Source organism: Ciconia boyciana, chromosome 2, assembly GCF_034638445.1.
Source record: "Ciconia boyciana chromosome 2, ASM3463844v1, whole genome shotgun sequence".
Lineage (NCBI taxonomy): Eukaryota > Metazoa > Chordata > Aves > Ciconiiformes > Ciconiidae > Ciconia > Ciconia boyciana.
The window spans coordinates 121875616-121901620 of record NC_132935.1 but is presented as its reverse complement, the minus strand read 5'-3'; the positions used below and the strand labels follow the sequence as shown (position 1 = coordinate 121901620).

Below are 26005 nucleotides of genomic sequence, written 5' to 3'. Positions count from 1 at the left end.
GCCACATCAGTCGTAAGAATTGCACTGGAATTGAATCCAGCATCTGGAGTGCCCAAGATACAGCAAAGAACACTATATGCACTCTAGCAAGCAAATGCTTTCAACACATATTTGTAAGCTGCATAAGCGTTTACCTTTAAACATACCAGATGTGTAACCTAGCATTGTAAAACTAAAAGATTCTTGTAAAAAGAGACTTACTACTTTGTAGCCCTGTGATCCCTCACTGAAAAGACTAATGTTAAAGCACTATGGAAGCTGGGACTCTTTCCAGAAAGAGAGGTGATGGACTTGCAGATAAGTTGGAGACCTCATGATGTCAACACATTGGCCTCGTATTTAAAAAAAAACGACAAAAAAAACCCCTCAACAATCCCCCCCAGCAAAACAGAATCATGTATGTCAGAATCTTACGGACAGTGTGTTTCTCTACGAGAACAAGCATGTTTCTCATGCTGATCAGGACTTTTAGGTGCTGTTGCACCTAGGACTGCTACTGTAGAAAATTTTTGTGTTTACTTCAGTCTGAGTAGGATCTGAAGTTTCTTCATATAGCTGATACACTTTGCTACAAATGTGCACATACCTGCCTTGCTCTTAACTGCATGTGGCAGGAAGTCTTTCTGTTTCAGCATCATTTAAGGTGTTCAGCCACTCATCTAATGTGACATTTTCTTCATTTATGGGTGGTAGAAATTTCTATTTTTTCTTATTAGAAGAGACTGATGAAAGTTACTGTTTTCTCCAGTACTGGGTGCTGTGTTTTTTTTGCCTTAAAGTTAATACTGCCACTGAAAATAGCACTAAGTACGTCATCGTGCACAGAATTCATATGGCCAGCTCTGACTTCCCTGCTCGACATTTTTGCTCCTTCTCCTTTTCTCCCCTGATGCTTAGCCTCACTTCATATTGTTTTCTGATTGCTTTCTTGTTTCTCCACTCTCTTGCAGATCACCCTGTGTGAAAGGGAACACGCTGTCTCCTGCAGCATACGTATGCACACCCCTTCCAATAGCAACCAGGTTCTGTACTGACTTGGACTTAGTCAGATGCAGGGCAGGCATCTTTGAGACTTTCTGATCTTTCCATATTTTCCATGTTCTTGTCCTTTTGCTGTATTTCTTCTTTCTTTTCTTATCCTCTTTGTACATGGATCTGAACGAGTGAAGAAAATACTTCTATTTGTTTTGTACACGACAGCACTTTGGTTCATTATTATGGTTTCCTGGATGTTTGTCTCAGTTCTTCTCACAAAGTAGGAAGAAAGAAAATGCATTAGGATAATGTGGTCCTAGAACGACCAAAGCAAGCAGGGAATGTTGGGTAGTTGCAGTATCTTGAAAGAAAAGGGTTACTATTTCTATTGCATGTGTTTTAAGGTGACTCTATCTCTTTAAATAAAGACTTGCAAAACCTTTAGCGTAAATAACGTTTTCAACATTGTTTGGTCTTCATGATAGAGTTCATTTATGGAATGAGCTTTCTTGAATAAAGAGATGTGCCAGTGTGGCTTCTAGGAAGCTGAGTGACTCAGAAATCAGCCACTTCATCTGGTGGGTCATGTGAATGGCATAATGAAAGGTTGATTTGTCTGAGTAGATGTAGTCACTTTACTCATGTGGTAAGAAAGTCAGATCACTTGGTTACATTCCCTTTGGTTGGAAGAGTTTTGCAGTTTTGGAGTTGGCTGTGATCTAAAACAGTTGTGCTGGGGATTTATAGAATTTGCCTGCTCTCAGCCTTCGGAACGCTCAACCCTTAATGCAGTTATCTGCATCTGTGCAGATCAGCAACCGTAAGTTAGGACATAGTGGTCTCTTGAAATCAGAGGAGCTAAGCTGGTTTGCCCTGTGGTTCTAAGTGTAGATAAGTAGTATCACTAAAATGCAGTAGTATAAACTGTGTCCTTCCCCAGTGTCAAGCAGGAGAAGCTACACTGATGCAGACTGCAGCTTCTGGTATGGAAAACCCATAGAAATGAGTTTGTTCCAGTAGCAGGTCACCTAGAAGAATCTGTGAGCTGGCAGGGCTCAGTTATAGCTTGTCACGGGAGTGCTGGGGAGCATTTGGAATGTTTGCTGGCACTGTAAACGTCTTGGGAAATTGTGAGAATTTTGTAGCAGCAGAGCTGGCACCTTTACAGAATTGCTGAAGAAGGGCTTTGTGTTTTGTTTTTATTGATATGAATGTAATCAGAATCTAAGAACATTCTCCCAAATATCCCTTGACCTGCTAAAACAACAGTAGGTTTTACCTGCTACTGGAGGGTGCCAGTAATCTGTGTTAACCATGCAAATTCTCATTGTCTGTGTGGAGGTGATTCAGTTGTGATCTTGCAAAAAATCAGCTTTTTGCATGGGCAATTGTACGTGCAAGGTTTGTACCCAAATGAACTTATTGTTGAATTGTAATTACAATATAAATTCATGCCTGCTATATGGTATATTAACTGCAATTAAAAAAAAACCCCAAACCTTTAGTAATACAATAGAGAGCAGTCTGATCCTGATTCCTACTGCTTTATGCCTTGTAAAGAAAAATGGGAATAAATGGCCATCTAAAAAGAGCTCCCAAGAGCTGGTATAGAGAACAAGGGCATACACAGTATATATATTTGTAGACAGGGAGAGAACATTCATGCTAAAGAGTATGGTTTCTAAACAACATCTCTACAGCAATGAGAGGGTTTCCTGAGCCCATAGCTGTCTGAGTTAACAATCATGTTGTGTCTCTAGGTGTACATATGGGGGCTGAGGTCAGGCATTCAAGCCTAGGTGTTTGCACAGGCTTTAAATTGATATCTTCATTACAAGCTGTATTGTGTGCAATCTCTTGGTTTTATGAAGATGGAGGTGGGTTGGATGCCCAATGCAGTAATGAATATGAATTTTGATGCTGTCTTCTGGGCCTATTTCATCATATGGGGAAGGAGTCTGTGAATTCAGTTATTCTGTGCAATTCCTGCTCAAGGAGAGGTCCAGATTTTTTGTGTGAATCACTAGAGATGGGATCTGGTATATTTACAATCACTTATTTCAGTCCTTTCTGTAACGTTATTTTTCAGATTCTGAAAAACTGTATTTTTAACTTCTATGGTTACTCACCTGAATTTGGTAAGATTAACCAAATTAAACCAATGCAATGATATTTTCACTGTTTTACATCCTGTCTGAACCAATAGCTTTAGGAGGTGTGAAGTGCTCTGTGCCCCTAAGTGGTGTATTAGCTCTGAAATCTACAGCAACATTTTCACTGTTAGCATCATTTTACTCTCGGCTATCTTAACAGACACATCTGATCCGTGGTTTTCCCACTAGTGGTCTCACTACTGCCTCTCAAACCTGGTGCCCTGGAGCTAAAGGCTTTTTCCTAGCTTAGCTAAAACTGTCTCAGAGTTCACAAGGCCTCGCTTACAGGGACAGTTACCGTATTGGCAACACTTTATACAGGGTCTGTTGTTGTAACAAAGAAAAAGCAAAGTGAATTGCTACTATAAATTAATTCCTCCTACAAAATTAATTGCTATGAAATATAATTTTATTCCATTTATTTCCTTGTCCAGATATGTCTGGACAGATGCCCTGCTTTGTCTATTGAAACATGAAAAGCTAATAAAAAATACTAAATTATGCACTAAGAACAGGGAGTTAATGAAGCAGATGCCAGTGGTGGTGTTTGAGGCAAGCTACAGTAATGTACTGGTATTAGAGGGGAGACTGCCTGCAGTAGATTATTTTTTTCCAAAACCTGAACAAATAAATGGAAGTACCTGAGGAAGAAATCAGAATTTTTTCTTAATAAAGTTGGCCATATTACACAGAGGTTGGAAGTATTCTTTGATGGTTAATTGAAGGATGTATCTGCATAGGATAAGGTTTTAAATTGAGGTTCTATACAATTACTTTTTACAGGCTTGGTAACGTGAAGGACAGATTGCCTCTTTCCCCAAAGTTAACTCCAAGCTGACTTCTCACTGCAAATGGACAGTTTGTCAAAGATGAGGCTAGGCGGAGCAGCTTCTTGCTATCTCAACTATGGAAGGCCAACTTTGTGCTAACTTGGACATTTCTGTGAAAAAACCTCCAGGAGCAAGTCCTCCTTCCTTCATTGCTTTGTTGAAGGTATACCGAGAACTTCTGGTCAGTAGAATCCGAAACACACAGTGTTTGATTGACAACTTGATTAAGAATGACTACTTCTCCACTGAAGATGCAGAGATTGTTGTCCAGTTTCCAACTCAAGCAGATAAGGTATTCTTTTTATTTCACTAGCCAGCGTAAGCTTTTTGTTGCTTTCAATTTACCACTGGGTTTTATGGGCTTACCTGGCAATTTTACGTCTAACGTCTTTTCTAGTCTTTGTTATTCTGGAGTTTCCCCACCCCATTTCTTCTGCACAAGTGTCTCCAGCACATCTCTTTCCGGCATGGCTGGCACTGCTTGTAACGCCCGTTGGCAGCTGTAAGAACGAGCAGGGTGATAATTGCTGTTCTGTCCTCCCAGCTGCAGCTTTGTCCTCTGATAAAGAGGTGACCACAATGTCTGTTAAAGTGCAGCTTGCCACATGCAAGCCTTCATTATTGTGCAGAGTATTGCAAGGAAAATCTTCAGGATGCTGTGCGACAGATCATCCTGCTTTAGAGGAGGAGAGACAGAAATGAAGTATTATTTTAGAAGTTAATGATTGTGTGTTGTCCATGTGCACACCTTCCATTCTCTTTAAAGACCTATGTACATTGTAAATGTTTGTATGGAAGATTGCTATATCCTGACACATTTGGGTTTTTGATTCATCTTTGGATATCAGTAGCGAAAATTATTTCCTGGTCTTTTGATAGGAGAAAATTATCACAGGTACACAGTTGCTCTTTGCATCATGACTTAAAACAAACTCCTGATCTGTTTCCCTGACCAACCAGTCATGCAGCTTCAGAATAATGTCACAGTTAGAGGCAGGCAAACCATAAAAAATTCAGAGGCCTCGGACTTCACTAACAGTGCAGATTTTCATAAAATAGTAATTCTTGCTGGCAAGCCAGTATGGTAACACAGTGCTCACTCTGTGCATAAGGTCAAAGCTGAATAAATGCACGCTGTATGATCATCTCCATTTCTTATTGTTCAGCATAATATACATGATTGTTGTAACAAAGCTGAGGGGGAGGCAGTGCATCAGGAGTCTAAGCAGAGGCAGAGAGCAGGCCACAATAGTAAGTGAAGTGGACTCTGTGGGAGCTTCTCTGGAAGGCATAAGATTGCTTTTTAGAGCATACAAATTGTCAAAAAATACCATGCTTTTGCTGTGCTGTATGTACCTCACCCTGCTTTAAGCTCACAAGAGACCACAGTCTCTAGAAACCTTTGTATGGTTTAGAACTGAATTCTTCATTCATTTCCAGCAAGAAGAGGATCCAGACATTCAAAACAGGCCTCCAAATGATTGCTCTGTCCTGCAGAGGGTTTTGTACTAGGGTTGCCCTGTACTGGTTGCACAGAGATCAGATTCTGCCTTGCCGTTAGAGGTAACGCTTAGTCTTGAACTGCTCCAGCCGCTGCCTGGTAGCCATTAGTTTTAGTAACAGTTGCAGGCAACGAGTCCATTGTACAGAGAGAGCCTGCAGAATTGAGTTGCTGTGTTACAAGGAAGAGTTGTAGGGTTTTGGATCTGCATTAAGATCCAGAGAGAGATTCTGCCTACCCTGCTTCGGATCTGGCTGGATCCTGAGGTAAATCTAAATGTGACTAGAACATTTACAAACCAGAGGGTGAATTTAGAGCACTGAGAAACCACCCCTTTCTTTTTTATTTTAGCCAGCATGGGATTTAAAATATACTATCTAGCCAGGCTGAGGAAATCCTTTGGGTTCCCTGTTGAGGAGCGGTATTTATCCATTTTGTTTCTGGTTAGCGTACAATTTAGCTATAAGTTCAGACCTTAACTTGCACAGCCAACTTTCTTGCAACTTCCAAATACAAAGAGAAAGTCTGTTTTGTGATGGTTCAAATTCAGAGCTAGATTTTGAATTCAAGTTTTTGAAGCACCAGTTTTGATTTTGGTGCCCTGTTCCAGTCCAAAAAGGATCCTAAAGCAGTCTACAAGTGTAACTGTGATAAAATGCTGTGCATCAATGATCTTTCACATGGTGTTTTTTCAGGTTCGCAAAATTCTAGACTTGGTTCAGAGCAAGGGAGAAGAAGTCTCAGAATATTTCATCCGTGTCCTGCAGAAAGTCACTGATGCTTACTATGAACTTCAGCCTTGGCTGGATGAAATAGGTTATGAGCCTTCAGAGAATATTTGTAGTAAACCTGTGGTAAATACAGATCCAGGTAAGGTCATGCATGTATATCCCTTCCCTTAGAACTACCCTGCTATGCAGGAAGCTCTAACCAGGTGATGTGAGAGTAGGAGTCTAGGCAGGCACAGCCAGGGAAAATAAATGTGCACATGCTGTGCTTGCTAGCAGTGGTAGCCAGATAATTAAAAGGCACACTGTATAACACAGCTGTCATGTTGGTATATTACATCCTGTTTTGCTAATGTCAAGCTCTTTCTGTGTTTGTGGATATGTAGCATAATGGCATAACCCCCTTGTGCCAGGTGTAGTAATTTCTAGGCCTCTGCTACAATTTATTAGCAACACTGTGATGTTTTGGCAATGGAATAGCTGGTATTTCATGATGAGGACAGTCAAGCAATGAGGCAGGTTGCCCAGAGAGGCTGTGCAGACTCCATACTTGGAGGTTTTCAAGATCCAACTAGATAATGCCGTGAGTAATCTCATCTGATCTCATAAACGACCCTGTTCTGAGAAGGAGGTTGGACTAGAGACCTTCTGAAGTCCCTTCCAACCTGAATTATTCTATGATCCTAAATGATGAGTTATACCAAAAGTCAGAGTTAAAGTATTGCAGAAATAAATGCTTTCCTCTTGAGAGATTTTTTCATACTATATAAATACAAGAATTATTTTGCCCCCATCTGAAGCGAAGTTTCTGTTGCAATAAAAACATAAGCCAATATTGCACAATAACTGAGACTCCCTTTCTTTTTGCCACCTTAAAAAAGTCTTTGAGGTGCCTGGCACCCAGTTTCTAAAACACATGCCTTCTATTTACAATAATAAAAATTACCAAACAAGTTAGAAAAGAATAACCACTTACCTGATAGAAATTGCAGGTAGAATATAAATATAGTGAAAAGGCAGATGCCAAAGCTAATCAGTGACCATCAATCCCTGCCTTTGCAGAGAGTAAAACAGTGTTTAACAAAAGGCTTGGCTTTGAGTCTCAGCTGAAAGGTAGCAGCCCCTTAAAGCACTGCAGTGTCAGTACTGGCTTTCGGGAAATGGTGGCTCACGTTATCTCTTTCATTAGCACCTGAATTTTTGAGGAGAGTGATGATGGCAGCACAAATAAATAGAAGTAATCTGCCAAAGAACCAATTTTACATAAGATTTTTTTTAGTTTATTACCCCCTCTCAGTTCCCAAAGAGGTGGGTCATTGTATACATAGGCTTTTTAATAACAGTCTTTTTAATAATAGTTCACTGTCTTTTCAGTTAGCAGGTATTGCCAGAAACTCAGATATGAACTGGGACGGGACTCCAAGTTTGTTATGTCATACGCTCAGAGGGAAGAGATGCTGCTTGAAGAAATCTATTCTAACAGTATTATGGAGCTGGTCAGTTTTACCAATGAGAGTCTGGGTGAAGTGTGTCAATTAGAAGCTCTTTTTGAGGATGCAGTTGGGCTAATTAATGAAGATGGAGAGACTATTTATGTCTTTGGTGATGCAGGAATTGGAAAATCCATCTTGCTGCAAAAGATACAAAGCCTTTGGGCCAGAAAAGAATTGGACATAGGGGCCAAATTCTTCTTCCGTTTCCGATGTAGGATGTTTAGTTGCTTTAAGGAGGATGAAGCCATATGTTTGAAAGACCTACTCTTCAAATACAATTGCTACCCAGACCAGGACCCCACAGAGGTGTTCCATCACATCTTGCAATTCCCTCATACAGTTGTTTTCACATTTGATGGCTTCGATGAGATCTATTCCAACTTTGATCTCAGTAGTGTTCCTGAGATGTGTTCACCCAATGAACCCACCCACCCCCTGGTGCTGCTGGTAAGCCTTCTCAGAGGAAAGCTTCTTAAGGGATCCAAGAAAATTCTTACAGCGAGGACAGGAACTGAGATCCAAAGAAACATCATTAGAAAGAAAGTGCTGCTCCGTGGTTTCTCCAGCAATAACCTGAAGGAGTACACTGCCATGTTTTTCAAAGATGAGGGGCAACGAACATTGGTATTGAACCAGTTGGAAGCTAACCCCAATCTCTGCAGTTTGTGTTCAGTGCCTTTATTTTGTTGGATTATCTTTAAATGCTATGAACACTTCCATTCCATGTTTGACAGCCACGAGCTTCCGGACTGTTCTGTTACATTGACAGATGTATTTTTGCTTATGATTGAAGTCCATCTGAACCGATCTCTGAAAACCAGTTTGCTGAAGAACAACAGCAGGAGCCAAGCAGAGATGTTCAAATCAAGAAAGGAAACTCTTCTAGCTTTGGGTAAAATGGCATACAAAGGGATGGAGAACTCTTTCTTTATCTTCGAGCAGGAGGAGGTCTCATCAGCGAACATCTCTGAAGAAGATTTGCAATTGGGCTTTCTCAGGACAGTTAAAGGTTACAGTGGCTGTGACAATCAGTCCACTTACGAGTTCTTGCACTTAACCCTTCAGTCTTTTTTCACAGCTTTGTTCCTGGTTATTGAAGAGAAAGTGGGTGCCAAGGAGTTACTTCAGTTTTTCAATGAATGTTCTTCCACTGAGACTGCCCAGCCTACTTGCCTTCGTATTCCTTGGTTGAAGAAAAAACTAGCAGGGCAGGATCCTTTCCGAAATAATGAACACTTTCATTTTACCAACCTGTTTCTTTGTGGCCTGCTTTCTAGATCCAAGCAGAAGCTCTTCAGATATTTAGTTTTGCCTGCAGTCATTAAGAGGAAGAGAAAGACGCTCATCACATACCTTGGGGAGAGCATGAAATCCCATCTGAAAGGCCTCACTCGGTCCAGGCTTCCAAACTACAATCAGATTCAGGTCCAGCCCAACTTTGTTTGGATGCTGAGGTGCCTTTACGAGACTCAGAACGAGAAAGTGGGGAAGTTGGCTGCCAAACGCATGCATGCCAATTACATCAAGCTCACATACTGCAATGCCTACTCTGCTGACTGCAGTGCTATTTCCTTTGTTATGCATCACTTTCAAAAGCGCCTGGCTCTGGATTTGGACAACAACAACATCAATGACTATGGAGTAAAACAGCTGCTACCTTGTTTCAGCAAGCTTGCAGTGATCAGGTAGGAGTCTGTGGAAGCAGGTCCTTGCTTATCCTTGGTTTATTCCACAAACTGCTGGGCTGGAGGAATTGATCTTGAAAGTGGAGAAAGATGAGGATTCTTACTGCTGCTGGAAGTTAGTTTCAGATCTTCTGAAATCTTTGTTCAGCCAGTCACAGGAGCAGGGGCAAGCTGTGAATTTGGAAACCCAAATGGAAAGGGTGATAAGAAGTCCTTAGAAGCCAGGACTGTTTAAACCTGTAGGTTTAGTTAGCTCCATCTCAAACTGTTTTGTCTCTAAAGAGGATTTTTATGGGAGAAAGCGCTTAAGGGAAAAGAAAGGAAACAGAAGTGCTTCCTCCATTAGCTGAAGATTGCCTGAGCCTATCTCTGCCCTTGGTCATACGGAATAAGAGGTGATCTGTTATTCACAATAACCCTTGATCAATCAAAATCTCTGAATTTCTTGCTTTTACATCCTGCCAAGATGTCTGGCTTTCACAGACCAAAAGCTGACATGTAGTACTCCATAAAAGGATATAGTTGAAGTCTTTAGATGTGGTGTTTCCCTGAGGTGATGTGGAGGGAGGACGTGGCTTGGTGTGATCAGGGAGAACTAACTCCACATCTAACGTCATGAGCCAGATTGTTCCACCTCCAGTCCTTTGAGGTTGTGCGATGTAGCTATACCTCATTTGTCCAAACATTTAGGTGCAGAAAACTGAACTTCAAATATATCTTTTTGTAAAGCTCCTTCAGCCTCATGAGAATTTTTTTTAATAAATTGATTTATTCCTCCTGGTTGGCTGTGCTCTGCCTTGTTTTCCTCTAGGACTAAATCAAAGCAAGTGACACTTGTTTTTTCCAGTCAGTTGCAAATCAACTGACCTCCCAAGAGAAAGCAATAAGGAAGCTTGGGGGTAAAATGCATAAGTATGTAAGACAAAACGAAGAAGAAAAGGACAGACTTTTCATTCTTTGTCCCTATCACATGATCATGCCATACACAGTGTGATGTTAACACCATCCCCAGCACCAAACCAGTCTGTTAGGTTGCCTTTTTGTCTTTATGGCTCTTCTGATGTTAGGACTTGGATTTCTAATGACCAATTTCTGCAGGTCAGGAAATGTTGTTTCTAACAGCTTAACCATCCCTTTCAAAGCAGCAGACTGTTCTGATCTGTAGACATTGGCTCTGATTTCTCTTATGTGCTAATGCATTCCAAAGTGACCAAGTTACTAACTAGCAAGAGCCAGGGAGGCTGTTGGTGATAAGGGACTCTCAGCAGTGAATGTTCAGCTTCAGAGTTTGTGTAGAAACTAAAGCTGGTCAAAATGTTTTCTTGGGGACAGCTTTACCTGGAAAATGTGATTCATCAGAATTGGAATGCTTCACGGGAACCTGTCCATTTAGGCAAGGTGAAAAGGCTTGAGAAGTTTAAAAAAAAAAACAAACCCACAAAAAACACACCAAACCCAAAACAACTGTGAAAAGAAGTATTTTTATTCTGTGAATGACAGACGTTGATTTGTTTTGTGTCTAGTTGGGACAATAAAATTAGAAACGTCTAGCGCACCCATGGGACTGCAGTTCTATTTCCTGGCCAGGGCTTTTCACAACCTTTATTCAGTGGAGCCTGAATGTGTTGTGATTTTCGAGATGCCTGGCTTTCACTAGGTACTCAGAGAAGGTTGCAAGAAGAATCGTTTCAAAAGCTTGCTTTCGCTAGGGTGTCAAGCAGAATTTCTTCCTGCACTCACAGTAAGCTCGGGAGGAGGATGAGGTGTTTGTCTCTGGTTTCTGACTTACTACATTTTATTGTTTTCAGTTCTATGGACAGCTTCCAGAGCATCACCTTGGAGATTTGGGACTTTTTGTTTTCTGTCAGTTTTGAAGTGAGCTGTATGAAACTGAGCTCACATTTCCCTTAATGGCTTTTAATATGTGGCATAAGGACCTGTTAAAATATCAGAGGAAAATGCATAGACCTCCAGTCACTCGTTAACTCATGGGTGATGGACACTTGTAATCTGTATTGATGCAAACTTTCTCTTCTTTCCCTTCATTCCAGGCTTAGTGTAAATCAGGTCACAGATCACGGAGTAAGGATCTTGTATGAAGAACTCTCCAAGTACCAAATTGTGACTTTCCTGGGGTATGTACCAATTGGAAGCAAAACACTAGATCCTGATACTAGAAAATAAAATTGCAATGCTGACAGTACTGACACAGCAAGGTGGGGTGGACACCACAGTTACCTCCTCATTTACTGAACATAAGCAAAGCAGCATTTTGTGTCAGAAATGATTCAGCTGCCGTCCTGTAACAGTTCACTGGGAAAAGGACCACAGCTTCCTCTCCCATTGCACTCCCTCACAGGGTGGCCTCCACTGACATCAAGCCCTTCTATAACAGTGTGGACCACTGTCAGGTTACTGAACTGTGTGGCCATGCTAGTTTTATACCTACAGGCTTCTGCTAGCTGTGATTGGGGAGAGAGAGAGTGAGCAAGAGCGTGTGCGCTTTATAGCTAGAGCCTCCTGTCTTCCCTGCAGTAAACTGATTTATTTCAACTATGCAAAGCAGATACAGTTTGGTAGAGACTAGTATCAGAAACATACAGTTTCAAGTGTCATGTTCATCATACCAATTTCTTCAAGACCTTAATTAGTTCTTAATCAAGTTGAAGCTGGAAGGCATGTTAGCTCTGACTTCCTGCTCTTGGTTAAGTGGCTACATAAAAATGACTTTTTGAGAAGTGAATGTGAATACCAAGAATTGCCTCTTTCCTCCAGTGCCCTAATGTAAGTACATCTGCTCAGGTATCTGATCTTCAGTAACATTTGCAAGGGGATTTTATGACTTTTAAAAGACCGAAAATACATTCTTCTGGTGTTTTCTCTTCTGACTTCTCTTCTGGCAATATGATTTCTGTACTAACACAGGAATAAAGGGAAGCTTTGTTTGCTTGGGGAGACCATTTATTAAAAAAACCATATAAATATTTTCCCATGATTTAATGTCTGGTCTCCTTGTATTTTATATCTAGCCCTTCACAATATGAATTGTATATCAAAACAGAAATACAAGCAACTGTGAATGTGTACAAAGCCATACAAAAAAGATAGATGCTGTGTGTGCATTATAAAACATTCAGGTTGTAAATATTAAAGTTACAGCAGGAATAACCTATTTTTACCAATGTGATTTTTCTTTAAGGTTATACAACAATCAAATCACTGATGTTGGAGCCAAATATGTTGCAAAACTCATTGAAGAGTGTTCAAGCCTTGAATACGTTAAGTATGTTAGATTTTTTTTTCCCCTTCTATGATATCCTGATTAAGGTAAAGCAACTTGAAATGGGAGGGAGAGTGGAAAAAAGACAAAAATTATGTTTCAAATAAAATATAACTTAGGTTGCAGTTGTATATTCTTTTACAGTAGTCTAGCAGTGAATGGCAGCAGGTGAAACTCTTGAATCCATAGTCTTTACTGGAATATAGTACTAAGCAAAAGAAGAGCATGAGACCTGTTCTTTACCTAAATCCAGTCTGAGCACCTGAGTGAGGCTTAAGTGGTGCATGAACCTTGCTGCCCCTTGCAATAGGCAAATTCACTTGGATTTAGTACCAAGCTTCTTTTCTATCTCGTCTTTTACGGGCCATTGGAGTCAGGCTGTGCTGGTATCATTCCTCAACTCTGGAATTCCCCCATTTCACTTGGTGAGTTGTTCCCTTTAATTCCTGGAACCCCACACTAGCCACATCCTTCCCACTTGAAATATTTGCAGAGTTTTGAAACCCAAAAGCACTCTGGTTCTTTCACTGCTTTGACACACTGCTTTGCTTATTTAATGTCACAAAAAAGCCTGTTGGAAGATGGTTACTTTCAGACTGCATAGTAACCCCAGAGATTATTTTGAGATAGAGTGCATATTCATGTGCCTGAAGTCAGTCAAACAAGCCAGTTTTACTTTATGTAAAGGTAGTGGGTTCAGGGGTTTTTGGATTTGGTTTGTTCTTTACATCAATGTATATGCAATTGAGACTTATCTCTTCCTTGAACTCCAGCCATTTGATATCCCCACATAGGCCAAAAAAAAAAAAGTTCTTCTGTAGAGTGCCAGCCAGAGACACTCACTGCTGCACTGACCTATGCCACTACCTATAGCCTGTGCTCAGAACAGAAAGACTTGAAATTATTACAGTCTGTGCTTATCAGGCTGCAGTCTCCTCTGGAGCCACACAACCAAGAAATAGTTTGTTCCCTGTGGTATCATGAAACATGCTGCATGTAATTCATGTACTCTGTAGCAACTGCTGATATTATAAACTATATTAAAAACTAGGCAGGGGTCCTTGTCTTGAGGATCAGTTCCTAAAGCTCATTTCTGACATACTGAGCACCAAAACTAAGACTCTACAGTAATACTTCTGATTCAGAGGGCTGACATACAAAATATGTAAAAGACAACATAAAATTATGTCTTTTAATCAAACGTCTGCAGTATTTTTTTACTCTACGTTAATTTTTGATAACTGTAGCTAGCCTCCAGAGTTAATTAGCCTTAAATACTTCTATTGCTTTCTCAGCTGGTGTTCTAATAGCTGTGCTGTTGTAAGTGATGTACCTCATCAATTCCTGTATTTTGTGCAGAATAGGAGCAAACAAAATAACGAGCGAAGGAGGGAAGTGCCTTGCCCAGGCCATCCAGAAGAGCAAGACAATGTTTGAAATTGGGTAAGTTCGGTGCTAAGGAGCAGAGCTCAGGGCTTGGTCTTGTCAATGCATCTGTAAATCCCTTAGGGTTCCTTCTTTCATTCTTGGCTTCTTCTGCCATTCCTCCCCACGGTGGCATTAGAACAAACCGATGCAGAAGCATAGCCGCATTTTCCACTCAGAGGGAAAAGGAGGGCTGCTTTATTGTTCTCCAGTTCACAGAATGTTTGTTTGGGGTTTTGGGTGTTTTTTCCCTGTTCTGACAGAAACTTGAAGGAGGCACAAACTAACAAGAGGACAGTATGTAAAGATAGCCACTTTCCTTATGGCAACATAGCTGTTCTAGAGAGATTTGGTCATTTTTAAAAGTCTGTGTGATTTTATGACTTGTCAATGTACCTACTTATTGAGTGTCATTGTTATAATTATCAAACCTTCTGCATCAAGTCCTGATAAAGTTGCAAGCTGGGAGAATAAGAAGGAATTCCCATCATCCTTCTCCCTAGTCTGTCCCAAACTGGAGAGTCTGCTATTATTGGAGAGAGGTCTGAATGTACTGTAAACCTTTAATCCCTGTCCTCTTTCTCAGGAGAAATGCTAGACTTGAGAGTTTGATTCCCCCCCCCCCCCCCCCCCCCCCCGCTCTGGCAAATCCCAAATCCCAAATTTCCATTCTACAGGAGAACATTTTTCTCAGAATCTAATACTCAAATACATGGAATTAAAACCTCTGTTTGGCCATTGTGAATATCACAATTACCCTGAAATATGAAAATCAGATTTGAACAATCAGATTTTTGGGCTTTAATTTTGTTGTTCTACAACATTTCACAAGTATAGTCAACAGCATGCACACTTCCATTGTCATATAGCTGGGTCTGCTGTGCTGTACTTGCTGTAATTTCAGTGAAGGACTCCTATTTTCTCCTGTGGAGGAAATAATCACTCCAAATGGATTTAGGATAGCTTGGACAGAAATGTTTAAACAGATATATTCAGCATGTACATAACAAACTGCATTGGGACTGAAGGACAAGGAAATTCTAGGGAACTTACTGGAAGTGGATGTGTTTAGATACCACAAAGCTCAATTGATTTTAAAAGAGTTGCCAACTAATTACCCATCAAGCTGAGTGTGGCTCTGAGTCATCAAGCCATGATCCCTGTAAAAAAAAACCTTATACCTCAGCAGAGGCGCTTTCAAGCCTCATAGGGTGAATTTTCAAAGTGGTTGGTCTGCACAGAAAAGATTTGAACAGATACTGCTATTAAATGTTGATCACATCTCTGCAGCTTTTACCCCATTACCTTCTCTTAACCCTTTGTGTTACCAAGGGTTGTTTTGCCATTGGAAATACTATTCCTTACAAATGTGTGGAAGAGCCCAGGGTCATACTGTCCCTGTGAGATTTTGATCTTTTTCTTGGCAGCTGGAGATAGAGGAGATAGATACCACTTGGGTATAACGCTGAAGGAATTGTAAGTGTTTTGCCAGACTCTTCTGAAGGAGAGGGGGAGCTTGTAGAGCAGTTCACTTCAGAAAGTCACCCATTTGGGTGTGGACCCCATGCAGTTGTGCATCTGGGGAGTCTGTCCCAAGACCTGCACTGTGTAAGGGCCAGTCTGTGCCCAACAGGTAACAGGAAAACTGCAGCAGGGGTATGGGGAGGAAATGCTGAGCAGGGAAACGATAGGATTTAGGACTTGGTGTATTTCTCACGGCAGCTAACTGTACAGGACCACAAGACTCCTTTACCCCATAAGGGTATAGCGCTGCGGAGGGTTTGCCCAGTGCAACACGGTGATCCCAAAAGCACTCCTGCTGCAGCAGGCTGTCTCCTAGAGCTGCTTCTGTGCTGTGGCCTTAGGGTACTGGTGAGTCAGCAGAGACTGGTGGTGTGGTGTGCAGGGAGTGGAACATGCCTGGTTCAGCGGGGAGGGTACCTGCCAGGTTTCTCACAAGCCTGAAAGACTGTGAAGTAATCAGGGAGGGGGGGAAGAGAAAAAGGGAGAATGCAATGACAAGGGGCAGTAGGGCAGCACACCTGATATCTCCTGGTTTCCTCTCTTCACCAGGATGTGGGGTAATCAAGTTGGAGACGAAGGAGCAAAGGCATTTGCAGAGGCCCTGAGGAACCACCCCAGGTTAACAAACGTGAGGTAAAACACCAGCGGAGCCAGGCAGCTCGGCGTAGTGCTGGCTTTCCCATTGTGCTTTGAAGTGATGATTCTTCCCACCAAGCATTAGCTTGGAACGCCATCTGGTATTGCAGCCTTCACTGTGTAACCAACAGGCTTGTGGTGCAAGCAAGAGGCCAGATTGAATCAAAAAGCCCTGTGCAGCCATAAAGCAAGTTATAAATATTGCATTTTTCCTCTATCTGGCGTCCTTTCCTCTATCTGCACCTCCTCCCCTTACCTGCACAGAGTTACTGGCATTTGTGAAAGCACATGGTCAGTGGGTGCCATTTTGATCTGGGAGCATTAGCAGAAGGATGCACCAGCTGTCACAGAATCAGGCTCCCAGTGAGCTCAGTGTTAACCGTTTCTGTTGCGAAGGTACACCAGCTTTTACCAAAGTAATTTTTAGGTGATAAACTGGTTGGGTAGGGACTGGGGCATTCTTACATTCAGGCTTATCCTGTACTCCAGTGGAGCTATGATACCACGCATGCAGTGCTAATGAGATGTAGGTCTCCCTGGAGTTCAGTGATACATCTCAAACGAGCCTTCTGGAAGCCCTAGCATGGGTGAAGTTGGTAAGCACAGCACTGGGAGAAGTCAGCAGTGTAAAACAGCCCATCCCCTGGCAGAATTTCAAATGCTGGCTAGGGATTTAAAGATGCATATTGTGGCAGCTGCTGCTGTTTTGGAGTCCCTCCACACAGCTGGAGCACTGGGTTCATGGTGATCGTTTTGATTTGTCTCCCAGTTCCACGGTGAGGGAGCAGACGAGGCTCCTTGGTTTCCCCACAAGGTGGCACATGGCACTAGTTTCTTTAGAAATACAGTACTCGGGGAGTTTGGGGATCTCTGGAGAGCTTATTGCTGCCACTTCAGATCCAGGGATTTCAGAGCTGGTGCCTTGTCGTCCTTTCTGTGAGCAGATAGCTGGGCTTAAAAAATTAAAAGCTGAACAGGTGCAGTGACCTAGATATATTTAAACTTAAAAGCTCTCTGAAATAGCGATCTTCCCATAATTGCAGAATCCATCCAGATGCATCAGACTTGAAAGAAAACATTTTGAACCTGAATCAGAGCTGGGTTACACTTGAGATTCTCAGATGGGAACAAATATGCTGATGAATGTGCTTGCAAAAATAAGGAGGAGTAACTATGCTGGCTAGGGCTAGGTTTTGCTGGCACCTGTGCAGGGTGAATCTTCTGCTCTGCAGTGTACTTGCACTTGGGTTAATTTCTAATCTTCCACTGGTTAATCTTGCTTCATGATTTGAATTTATAGTTAGCACCAGTGGTAGCTTTATGCGAAGGTTAAGGGAAGATAGTCCCTACTACATCAGTTTACTTCAGCATATTTGCCATTTTTAGGCCCAGTCATGATGGACTGAGAGTATCTAGTTTCAGCTGAAGCTAGGAGGGACTCGTGCAAACACATATTTCTGCCATTGCCCTACTTGATCCCCCCTTTCTACCTTTTTTTGAGACCTTGCATTATTTTCAGGCTCTGGCCTGGCTTCTGAGGGGGGAAATGCTTTTTGAACTCTCAAAGCCTGGAGCATAACTTTAACTGGATGATTTTGCCAATGCCTATTCAAAGAATGAAGGGCAGACTAAGAAATGTTTGTGGTTTGTAATGGAAAGCATGCATTTATAAGCTCATCTCTCCATACACAACAGAAGGTGCTGTGTTTGGAAGAAGAATGAGGTATTCAGGCGACTGAAGGACTTAAAGGACAAAGTGCCCAGTTTGTACACGGAGTTGGGATGACAAATGCATGTAAAAACCTGTGTACTACTAAGTACAACTCTTTGTCCTTGTTAAAAGCCTTGACTCTAAAATCACCATGTGCAACTCTGCTGTCAGTCCCACAAGTACAACTTGCTGACAGCAAACCTCGTGGCCTGTATCACAGACCTGCACTGAGGCTGCAGCCTGTGAACTGTTCTCACTTGTAAAAGTCATAAGGACTTACTGGTTTGTAAAGTACCTGAGCCTTTGAAACACCCAAACGCTGAACTAGGAAACAGATCATCCAGGGTATTCATTAGTATTTGGCAGCGGAAGGGCCAAGTGATGCTGGCTGTTTCTTACACCTTTGTATCTTTACTTCACAGTCTCGCGTTCAACGGCATCACAACAGAGGGAGGCAAAAGTATTGCTGAAGCTATGCAACACAACAACTCCGTGAAAATATTCTGGTAACTGACAGTGTGGTCTACTTCTCCTCTTCTTTCTCCAGAGAAAGTTGCAGCCTAATTTTATTTTCTCCAATCCCATTGCCTCCTCCTACTCTCCCATCTTCCTTCTCTCCCTCCCCCCATCCTCCATGCTTTCACTACCAGCAAGCTGTAAGATATATCCCTCTGGAAGAATGTAGACACGAGTAATGGATCAGCAGCATGTGTCCTTTAGGACACATTCCAATATCCCAATGTCATGCTTCGCTCTGCTCCCTGCATCTTGCCTTCCCCATCTTCTCTCACTTCCATCGTCTGAAGTAAAGTTCTTTGTCCTCAGTTTTTGCACCTCTTCAGTGTTGTCTCTACCTTTTTCCACCACACCTCATCCACCTTTTAGACACTAAAACATCATGAGAAAATATAATTAGAACATTGCTCTGAGAAATAAAGATCTGATACTCTTGTCTCTTTTACCTCCAGGGCTTCTCTTCGGTATCTCTTTGTGGCCAGCCTTTAGAAATTGCTCAGGGCAGGAACAGCACATCCCCCTTTGGCTGTCTAAAGCTAAGTCACAGACAAGCTGGAAGAACAGGGGGATGAAAAATAATGATAACATCCTAAGTGAACATTTTCTCTCCCACTTAGGTTGACTAAAAATGAGCTGGATGATGAGGCAGCAATGAGTTTTGCAGAGATGCTGAAGGTCAACAAGAAACTGGTGCATTTATGGTGAGTTACATTCCACAGAAGCACTGGCTCTTTGGCAGTCACTGCATTAAAGCTTCACCTTCCAAGTCTATGTAGGTCACAGTAAGCTTTCTGTGCATGGCCTGGATGCAGCTGGCTGGTTGTAGACAGTTCTAATGGAAAGTTAATAAAGCTGCTGTCTAGCATTTTGAACCTGCTTCCATACAGGGAAAAATTTAAGCTCTTTGTGTGTCCTGGTAACTTTCGAACTACTAACTGATTTAATCTCTCCTTAGGGGAACAGTACTAGCCTCAAACACAAAAGTTTCAAAAAAATACAGGCAGACAGCTAGAATAGAATAACCTTATTATGATTCTTACTATTTATCATCATACTATGAAAGTAGCGAGCTCAACTCTTACTCTTCAACCAAGAACCTACATGACAGACACTTAAACGCATGTCCCATTTGCCTAATGTTTTCTTCTAGGGCTAGTACTTTCATTCATGCAAGACGCTCATCTGTAAGACATAAATCCCCAGGAAACCCAGGATTATTTCTAGCAATCACAAAGAGACTTGTTAAACTTCTAAGAAAACACAGCATTGGCTGTTCTAATCCAGACGCTCACAAGAATTTGTCCATGGATGGGGTTGGGCAGATGTGGTCTGTGAAACAAATAGCCGTCCATTCATTCCAAGCGATCAAGAGAACATAATAAACGGAGTCCCTTTACAAGCTTATACAAAGACTTTGCTAACCACACTTTAGCATTCCCTGTATTAATTGCAGTTCCTGCCCCTTAGGAAGCGTGCCGGTTGTCAGAGGAGCCAAGTACTTGTAGCCTCTTTTGAAAGCAGTAGTAGCTCTGGTGCCCATCACCCTGAAAATAAAGGGGAGGGGGCCCCTTGATTTCTTTGCACACAGCTGCAGATATGCTTCACTGAGCAGTTTGGTTTGAATTTGTAATAAAACTTTCCCCATTCAAAGCAGGCACAGTAATCCAGATACATGTCTTTACCATGGTTCATTATTGTCCAAGGGTTTCTGCCAGTAGACAAATTTATATCCTACTTTGTTGGTTATACCGATGGATACCTCGAAAAGGTGGTGACCTATATAGATAGTTGAACTTGAGGCACAAAGTTTTTTTCCAGTAGCTGAAAGAATCTACTGGATCCCTTTGCATTTTGATTAATTTACCAAGTGCAGAAAGTCCTTTAACAGGAACGCGTCCCTGCTTCTTTCCTTCCTTCCCTCCCTCCCTCCCTCCCTAAGAGATCATTCAATTAATTCCAGTTTTCAGCCTCATCCTGAATCCTGTGGGATTCATGCAGCCAGTCATATGGAATGGTACAGCTATGGGGCACACTATGGTAGACTGAAAGGTAAGTATTGAATTAGGCTAGGCTGATGAGTATTTTTATACTCATGCAGATGAGGGGGCTTTGTTCATTTTTAGCTAGGGGCATGGTCTACAGTGGTTAATAAGAACTACCTAATGCTCCTTCAGTTCTGCTACTTGAGGATCTTTTGTTTCTTTTCTTTCCCCTCAGCTCAGATTAGACGTACTTTGTAGCTGCTAATGTGGCTTCACTGGGACTTGCACCTGCTCATACCAGAGTCAAATTCAGTGCCTTATTTTTCAAAGATCTTGCTGGTCTGATAAACAAGACAGGAGGATTTGGCAACATCTAGATCATAACTGCTAAAACACTAGGCTCAGAATTTTCTGTACATCACTTAAAAATGTCTCACAGTGTTCTTAATAAGAAAACAGAACTAAGAGATTAGTCTGTCTCAGAGTCTAAATATCACAATCCTATACCAGTTGTAAACAGTTCTCAGCAGAAATTTGTCAGCTCTGTAATTAAGCTCAGTATCTCCAGAATGCAACCACATGCAAGATTAAAAGGAAAAGACTGATACTCTGGGTTCTGTTTCTGAAAGTGCACGTGGGGCGTTTGACCGATACTGTGTACCATCCTCACAGAAATCAACTGTCTTCTTGTGGCAGACAGCTTTGCTCTTTGATGTCAAGCTAAGCGTAGGTTGTGCATGCGCTGTAAATTAGTTTGCATGTTAGTTTGACATGAAGTGCTTTCTTTTTAGGCTTATCCAGAATCAAATTACAGCCAAAGGGGTGAAGTACCTCAGCGAAGCTCTCAAGGAGAACACAGCTATAAAAGAAGTCTGGTAAAGATCCCCTCCTCAAAGGCTCACTTTGTAAACTTTCCTTCCCTTTAAAACACTTTTGGCATTACTACTTTCCAGCCTAAAAAATTCAGAGCAAGTTTATGTGAGGCAGGGGTTGTAGTTCCAGCTGTGGGTTTCAAATAGGTAAAAAGCCTCTGTCATTGAAACACTTCCCTGTGTATTACGAACGTCAAGCAGTTTTGTTAGTTCACATCTGTCTGTACCACTGACTTGCAGAACGTGTATGTTTGTAGAATTGGGGCCTAAATTTATAGACCAAGTTTTGCTTGTCCTGATTTATTTTTAAACTTCTGAACATGTTCATGCCTTTCAGGAGCTCTATCCCAACAAGCCAGAGGTGGTATTATTTAATTAGCAGTACTAATTTGGTTCATAGAATTTGTGCTTGGATTTTCTTTGGGTGGTGCTCCAAACACACTGAAAATGCTAAGCTACAAAAGATTAACTTTTTGTAAGATTTGCTTGTTTTAGATTAGGTAGGCATCACATAGTCACACGCATATTGTAAGGCACAAAGCCAAATTCCACATTCCTTCCTTCACCTCAGGGAGCTCAGGAGTCAATAGAACTGTGCTGGTTTTAGTACCGCTGCTTTATTATTGAACATGAAATTTATTTTTAAATACATATATTTGTTTTAGTGAAAGGACACTGAATTCTTGCTTAGAAAGATGATGACTCACTATCTGACCAGTGGGTTCCCTAGAGATGTGGAAGAGATGCTTTTTTCAAAGGCCACTGTCAGCTTTCTTCTACAGAAGAGGCATCAATTCCCACTCGAATCACTCTGAATCTTCAGACTGAAATCTGTCTTTTGATTCTTGCTTGAATTTTTGGAGGTGTTCATTAACCCAAATAATTTCATAAGTCTAAATGGTTTAATAGATTTCAACGTTTCTGAAAGCTGCACTTTTCAGGCTGCTCATTTTCAGGGGTCTAAGTATCAGTGTAGATTAACTTTATGTAGCCAGACTTGAAAATTTTGCTGTAAGTCATTTCACATTAATAATGCCTGAGTCCTTAACAGAGTTTTCTTCCTGTGTTGTCGTGGAAGACACAAAATGCTCTGAAGACTATTTACATTTCTTTAAACTAGTCCACTGCATGATAAGAACCTTTGTCAGCTATATGCTGCTTGCTGAAATGCAAACAGCGGGGTATCCAACACTGATTTTAGTACAGTGAAGTTTAGGCGTTAGTTCAGTTGCTATTTCTGAAGAAGTAGCCTTGTTCCTCTTATGTGCAGCAGGAAGAGCAGTGCTGTAGCCTGTCTCGAGGCCAGCTCCCAACCATGTGCCCTTGAGAAGCACGCAGCTCACGCAGCATTGCAAAGCTGTGATCTCTGCTCCAAAACCTTGGAAAAATAGAAGATGGCAACAGTCACTACCTTCCTTACTTTCACATCCCTTTTATTTTTCACCTCCAGTTTGAACGGGAACCTGATAAGCCAAGAAGAGGCCAAAGCTTTTGAAAGCGAAGAACGGATCATTTGCTTTTGAATGAGGACTTTCCCATTTTGACAAGCTTCGTGTTACAAAGGTTACTCCTGCACTTGGACTGCAGAGTTTATAAAGGCGTACATCTGCAGTGCTCGTGGCAGCTAAGCATGTATCTCTCTCCTGCCTTTTTATGAACATGCTGCGCTCCCTCAGCTCCATCCCTTGCCCTGCCTGTTAGTCTTAATCCTTTCGGTGAGTGGGAAGTTGCCTAGGTAAATAATTAATGTTTGTATGGTGCTTTGAAGGTGAAATGCAAAGTGTTAACAGACCAAATCCACTAGCAGGTGTATGCATTTTGATAACTGAGTTTAGATTTGTTCTGTACACTGATGTAAATAATCTCTAACTTATTTATATACATAAATATACACACATAGGTGTATATATATGCAAGAAAGGGTGCAAGATGCACAAACTCCACAAGCTTACAGTATTACCTGCCTCATAACTGAAAATGAACATACATAGCTTTACTAGAAACATAATCCATGTGTAATAGTTGCATGGTACCAATGTTTTCAACATTAATACCTTCTTCCTACCTAGAAATTAGGCCCTTATTTCTCCACTGACTACAGGCAGCATTGTAGACACTGCTTGCCTTTTTTTTTTTTTTTTTGAGAAATGGATACATCAGGCTCAGATTACTTTCAATAATATTTTTCTCCATATTGAAGCCAATAAATTTTCTTTTCTACAACCAGAAGTCTTTACTGCCATGACTGTAAAAGCATAAAAATGGCAGTAAAACACTTTTTCTTAAAATTTCCTGAAGGCTGCATAGAAACTGCTACCTCCTGTTTTCACAGTGTTTGTTCTGGGGAGGGGGTCTGGAGGTAAATGTGAAATATTAATTAGCAGGCTGTTCATTGCCTTGGCATGGTGCTGGTAGCAATACACCAATATTAAGTTGCCTAGCTTCAGTGGGGAGAAAGGGCAATTGAAAATCAATTGCGTCAAGTAGAAATTCCTTCTCCCAGCAACGTGTAAGCATAGAGAAGGATTGAGATTTGCTTGGAAAGCTTTTATTCTATGCTTGAATTAGTGGAATGAGCAAGGCAAGGGGCAGGTAGCAATGATAAGGACCAGCAAGAAAACATTATCCTCCCCAAATAATCAGTGTTCAGGGAGTGTAACTTTAGATGCTCTTAAAAGAAACCAGTTTGCAAAGGAGTGGGGTATTTGATTATTTGTTTGTGTGTGCAAATTACACATGCTTTATAAAAGTAAACTCAAATTCTACCCCACAGTGTGTACAAGGAACCTAAAATGGAAAAGCATGATCCATTTTCCTTCCTCCTCCCATGTTATCACTCCCCCCTCCCCCCAAACTTTGAGAAACAATTCTCCAGTTGCTGACTAACCCACAAAACCTTGGTAGGCTGGAAGAAGAATCTCCAGTTAAAATGCCAAACCAATAAACCCTCGCCTTCCCATCTCCCAAATCTGCCCCATAAAGCAAAACATGAAAAAAGGCTCGCTTTGTAGGTCAGTTTCTCCATTTCCTACGTGGTAGCAGACTTTCCCAGTCCTCAGTTCTGTCTACTCCCTTCAGCTCCCTAACACGTTTTAAAATACTCATAAAGCTTTTCAGAAAACCTGCAGTTAAAAAAAAAAAAAAGGGAAGAAAAACAACTTGGTGTTCATTGTCTTTCAGTGGCTTTCCCTCCCTGTCCATGGTATCAGCACTGATTTTTCACAGGGAGACAGATGAGGCTTTTACACCATGGCAGAGGAAAGTCAGCTAACTGGAATGACTTCTGCACCTGAGCTATTTGTTTACTGAAGCAAAAGGGCACACAGTTACAGATGAGCTGGATTTCAATTGCAAAAACATCTGCCAAAGCAAGGCCTTTAAAGACTTCTCAGCGACTTCAACAAATCAGACGCTCATGCACCTTGTCAAAATGTTGTTTCTGTTTTGCCAGCCTGCCCTTATGGAGGGGAGGAGATGAGACGCTGGTGCAGGAAGGGCCTTCACCAGAGGTGTCATTTGCCTGGGTTGGAGGGAAGCATGCTCCCCGTTTGATCCAATCACTGAATTATTTGCTCGTTTACCACGCAGAAAACAGAGTTAAAAACTCCAGCTCCTGTCCTCATTTCACTGATAGACTAAAGCTGTACAAAGTGTCACTGACAGCTCCCTCCAAGCTTTCCAATGCAGACGCTTCTGCCCCTTTTTTGGTTTAGAGCAGCCTTCGGAGCTATTTGTAGCATGACAACAACCTCAACCCTGTTGCAAGCCCTGTTACATGCCCGGCTGTTACAAGCCAGGCATCCAGGGCGGTGTTTGCAGAGCCAGGAGCATCTATGGGGCTGCAGCAGCTAAACACGGCTTCAGAGTAAGTGGTGGCAGGATCAAGCCCAGCTCCACGTAGGACAGACTTGGGCACTGATGATGGTGCCAGTGACCATGCCAGTCACAGCCACTCCTTTCAGAAGTGATTCTGGGCTGCGAGCACTCATTTGGGCTGGGCTAGCGGTCTGAGCACAGCTCAGTCTGGCTTTGACAAAACCGAGGGGTTTCACAGCATCTGGCTCCCAACTCACCCAGGGCAGAGGGTCTCCTTCACGGAGCACGTCACAGCTTTGGGAATCGTGCTGGGGAAACTGGTTGGTGCTCTGGGAGCAGCTGGAGTTTCCTTGGTTATTGGCACAGCATTTCAGACTGCAGTTCTTCGTAGTCTTACTGGACTATTTGTAGAGTGCATCGGAGCAACGCATTTGCAGCTTGCAGCGAGAGCCTCGTTTACTCAAATTCAGACACAACGGTAATTTTTTTCAGACTTGTTTGTAATTTGCTAAGACGTTCTCTGTATGCAGCGTTACGTTTTTTCCACTTGTCTGCTGTGATAATAAACAGCTTTTTAAAGAACTTGAACAGGCTGCCTGCAAGTGCTTTGGCTTTGCTGAAGCCCTGTCAAGCAGACACTTGGCTAGCTCGAGACGGGACCGTGACAGCCTAACTAACTCTGCCTGCAGACGAGAGACAGGAGCTGCCACAGCTGGAGAAGGGCACTCACAGCTGCCACGGTCCGTGAAGGACCTTTCTGGCAGTGGGTGCCAACCCTGTTAGGGGCAGTGAGGGAAACCGCGACAGGGGCTCAGGGACCCACACTCTGCTGCCGTGCTGTGCCGCTGTAGTGCTCCTGCCACGCTGACTGCAGGAGC

The 26005-nt window shown here is 42.0% G+C and overlaps 1 protein-coding gene across 7 annotated transcripts in view; it reads left to right on the top strand.

Moving 5' to 3' along the window:
- The window catches only part of NOD1 (nucleotide binding oligomerization domain containing 1), a 29094-nt gene extending 3391 nt beyond the window's left edge, over positions 1-25703 (top strand). For 5 of the 7 annotated variants that reach the window (XM_072853884.1, XM_072853886.1, XM_072853887.1 and 2 more), the window contains 11 exons: positions 3912-4250; positions 6155-6329; positions 7562-9365; positions 11417-11500; positions 12565-12648; positions 14005-14088; positions 16144-16227; positions 18364-18447; positions 19075-19158; positions 21231-21314; positions 22762-25703. In XM_072853884.1, coding sequence (XP_072709985.1) covers positions 4035-4250; positions 6155-6329; positions 7562-9365; positions 11417-11500; positions 12565-12648; positions 14005-14088; positions 16144-16227; positions 18364-18447; positions 19075-19158; positions 21231-21314; positions 22762-22834 — 2856 coding nt within the window. In that variant the 5' untranslated portion in view covers positions 3912-4034 and the 3' untranslated portion in view covers positions 22835-25703. Of the gene's footprint in view, positions 1-3911; positions 4251-6154; positions 6330-7561; positions 9366-11416; positions 11501-12564; positions 12649-14004; positions 14089-16143; positions 16228-18363; positions 18448-18909; positions 19053-19074; positions 19159-21230; positions 21315-22761 lie in introns of those variants that run through there. The other 2 variants (XR_012041145.1, XM_072853889.1) reach the window with 2 other exon arrangements.
- Positions 25704-26005: the final 302 nt, after the last annotated feature.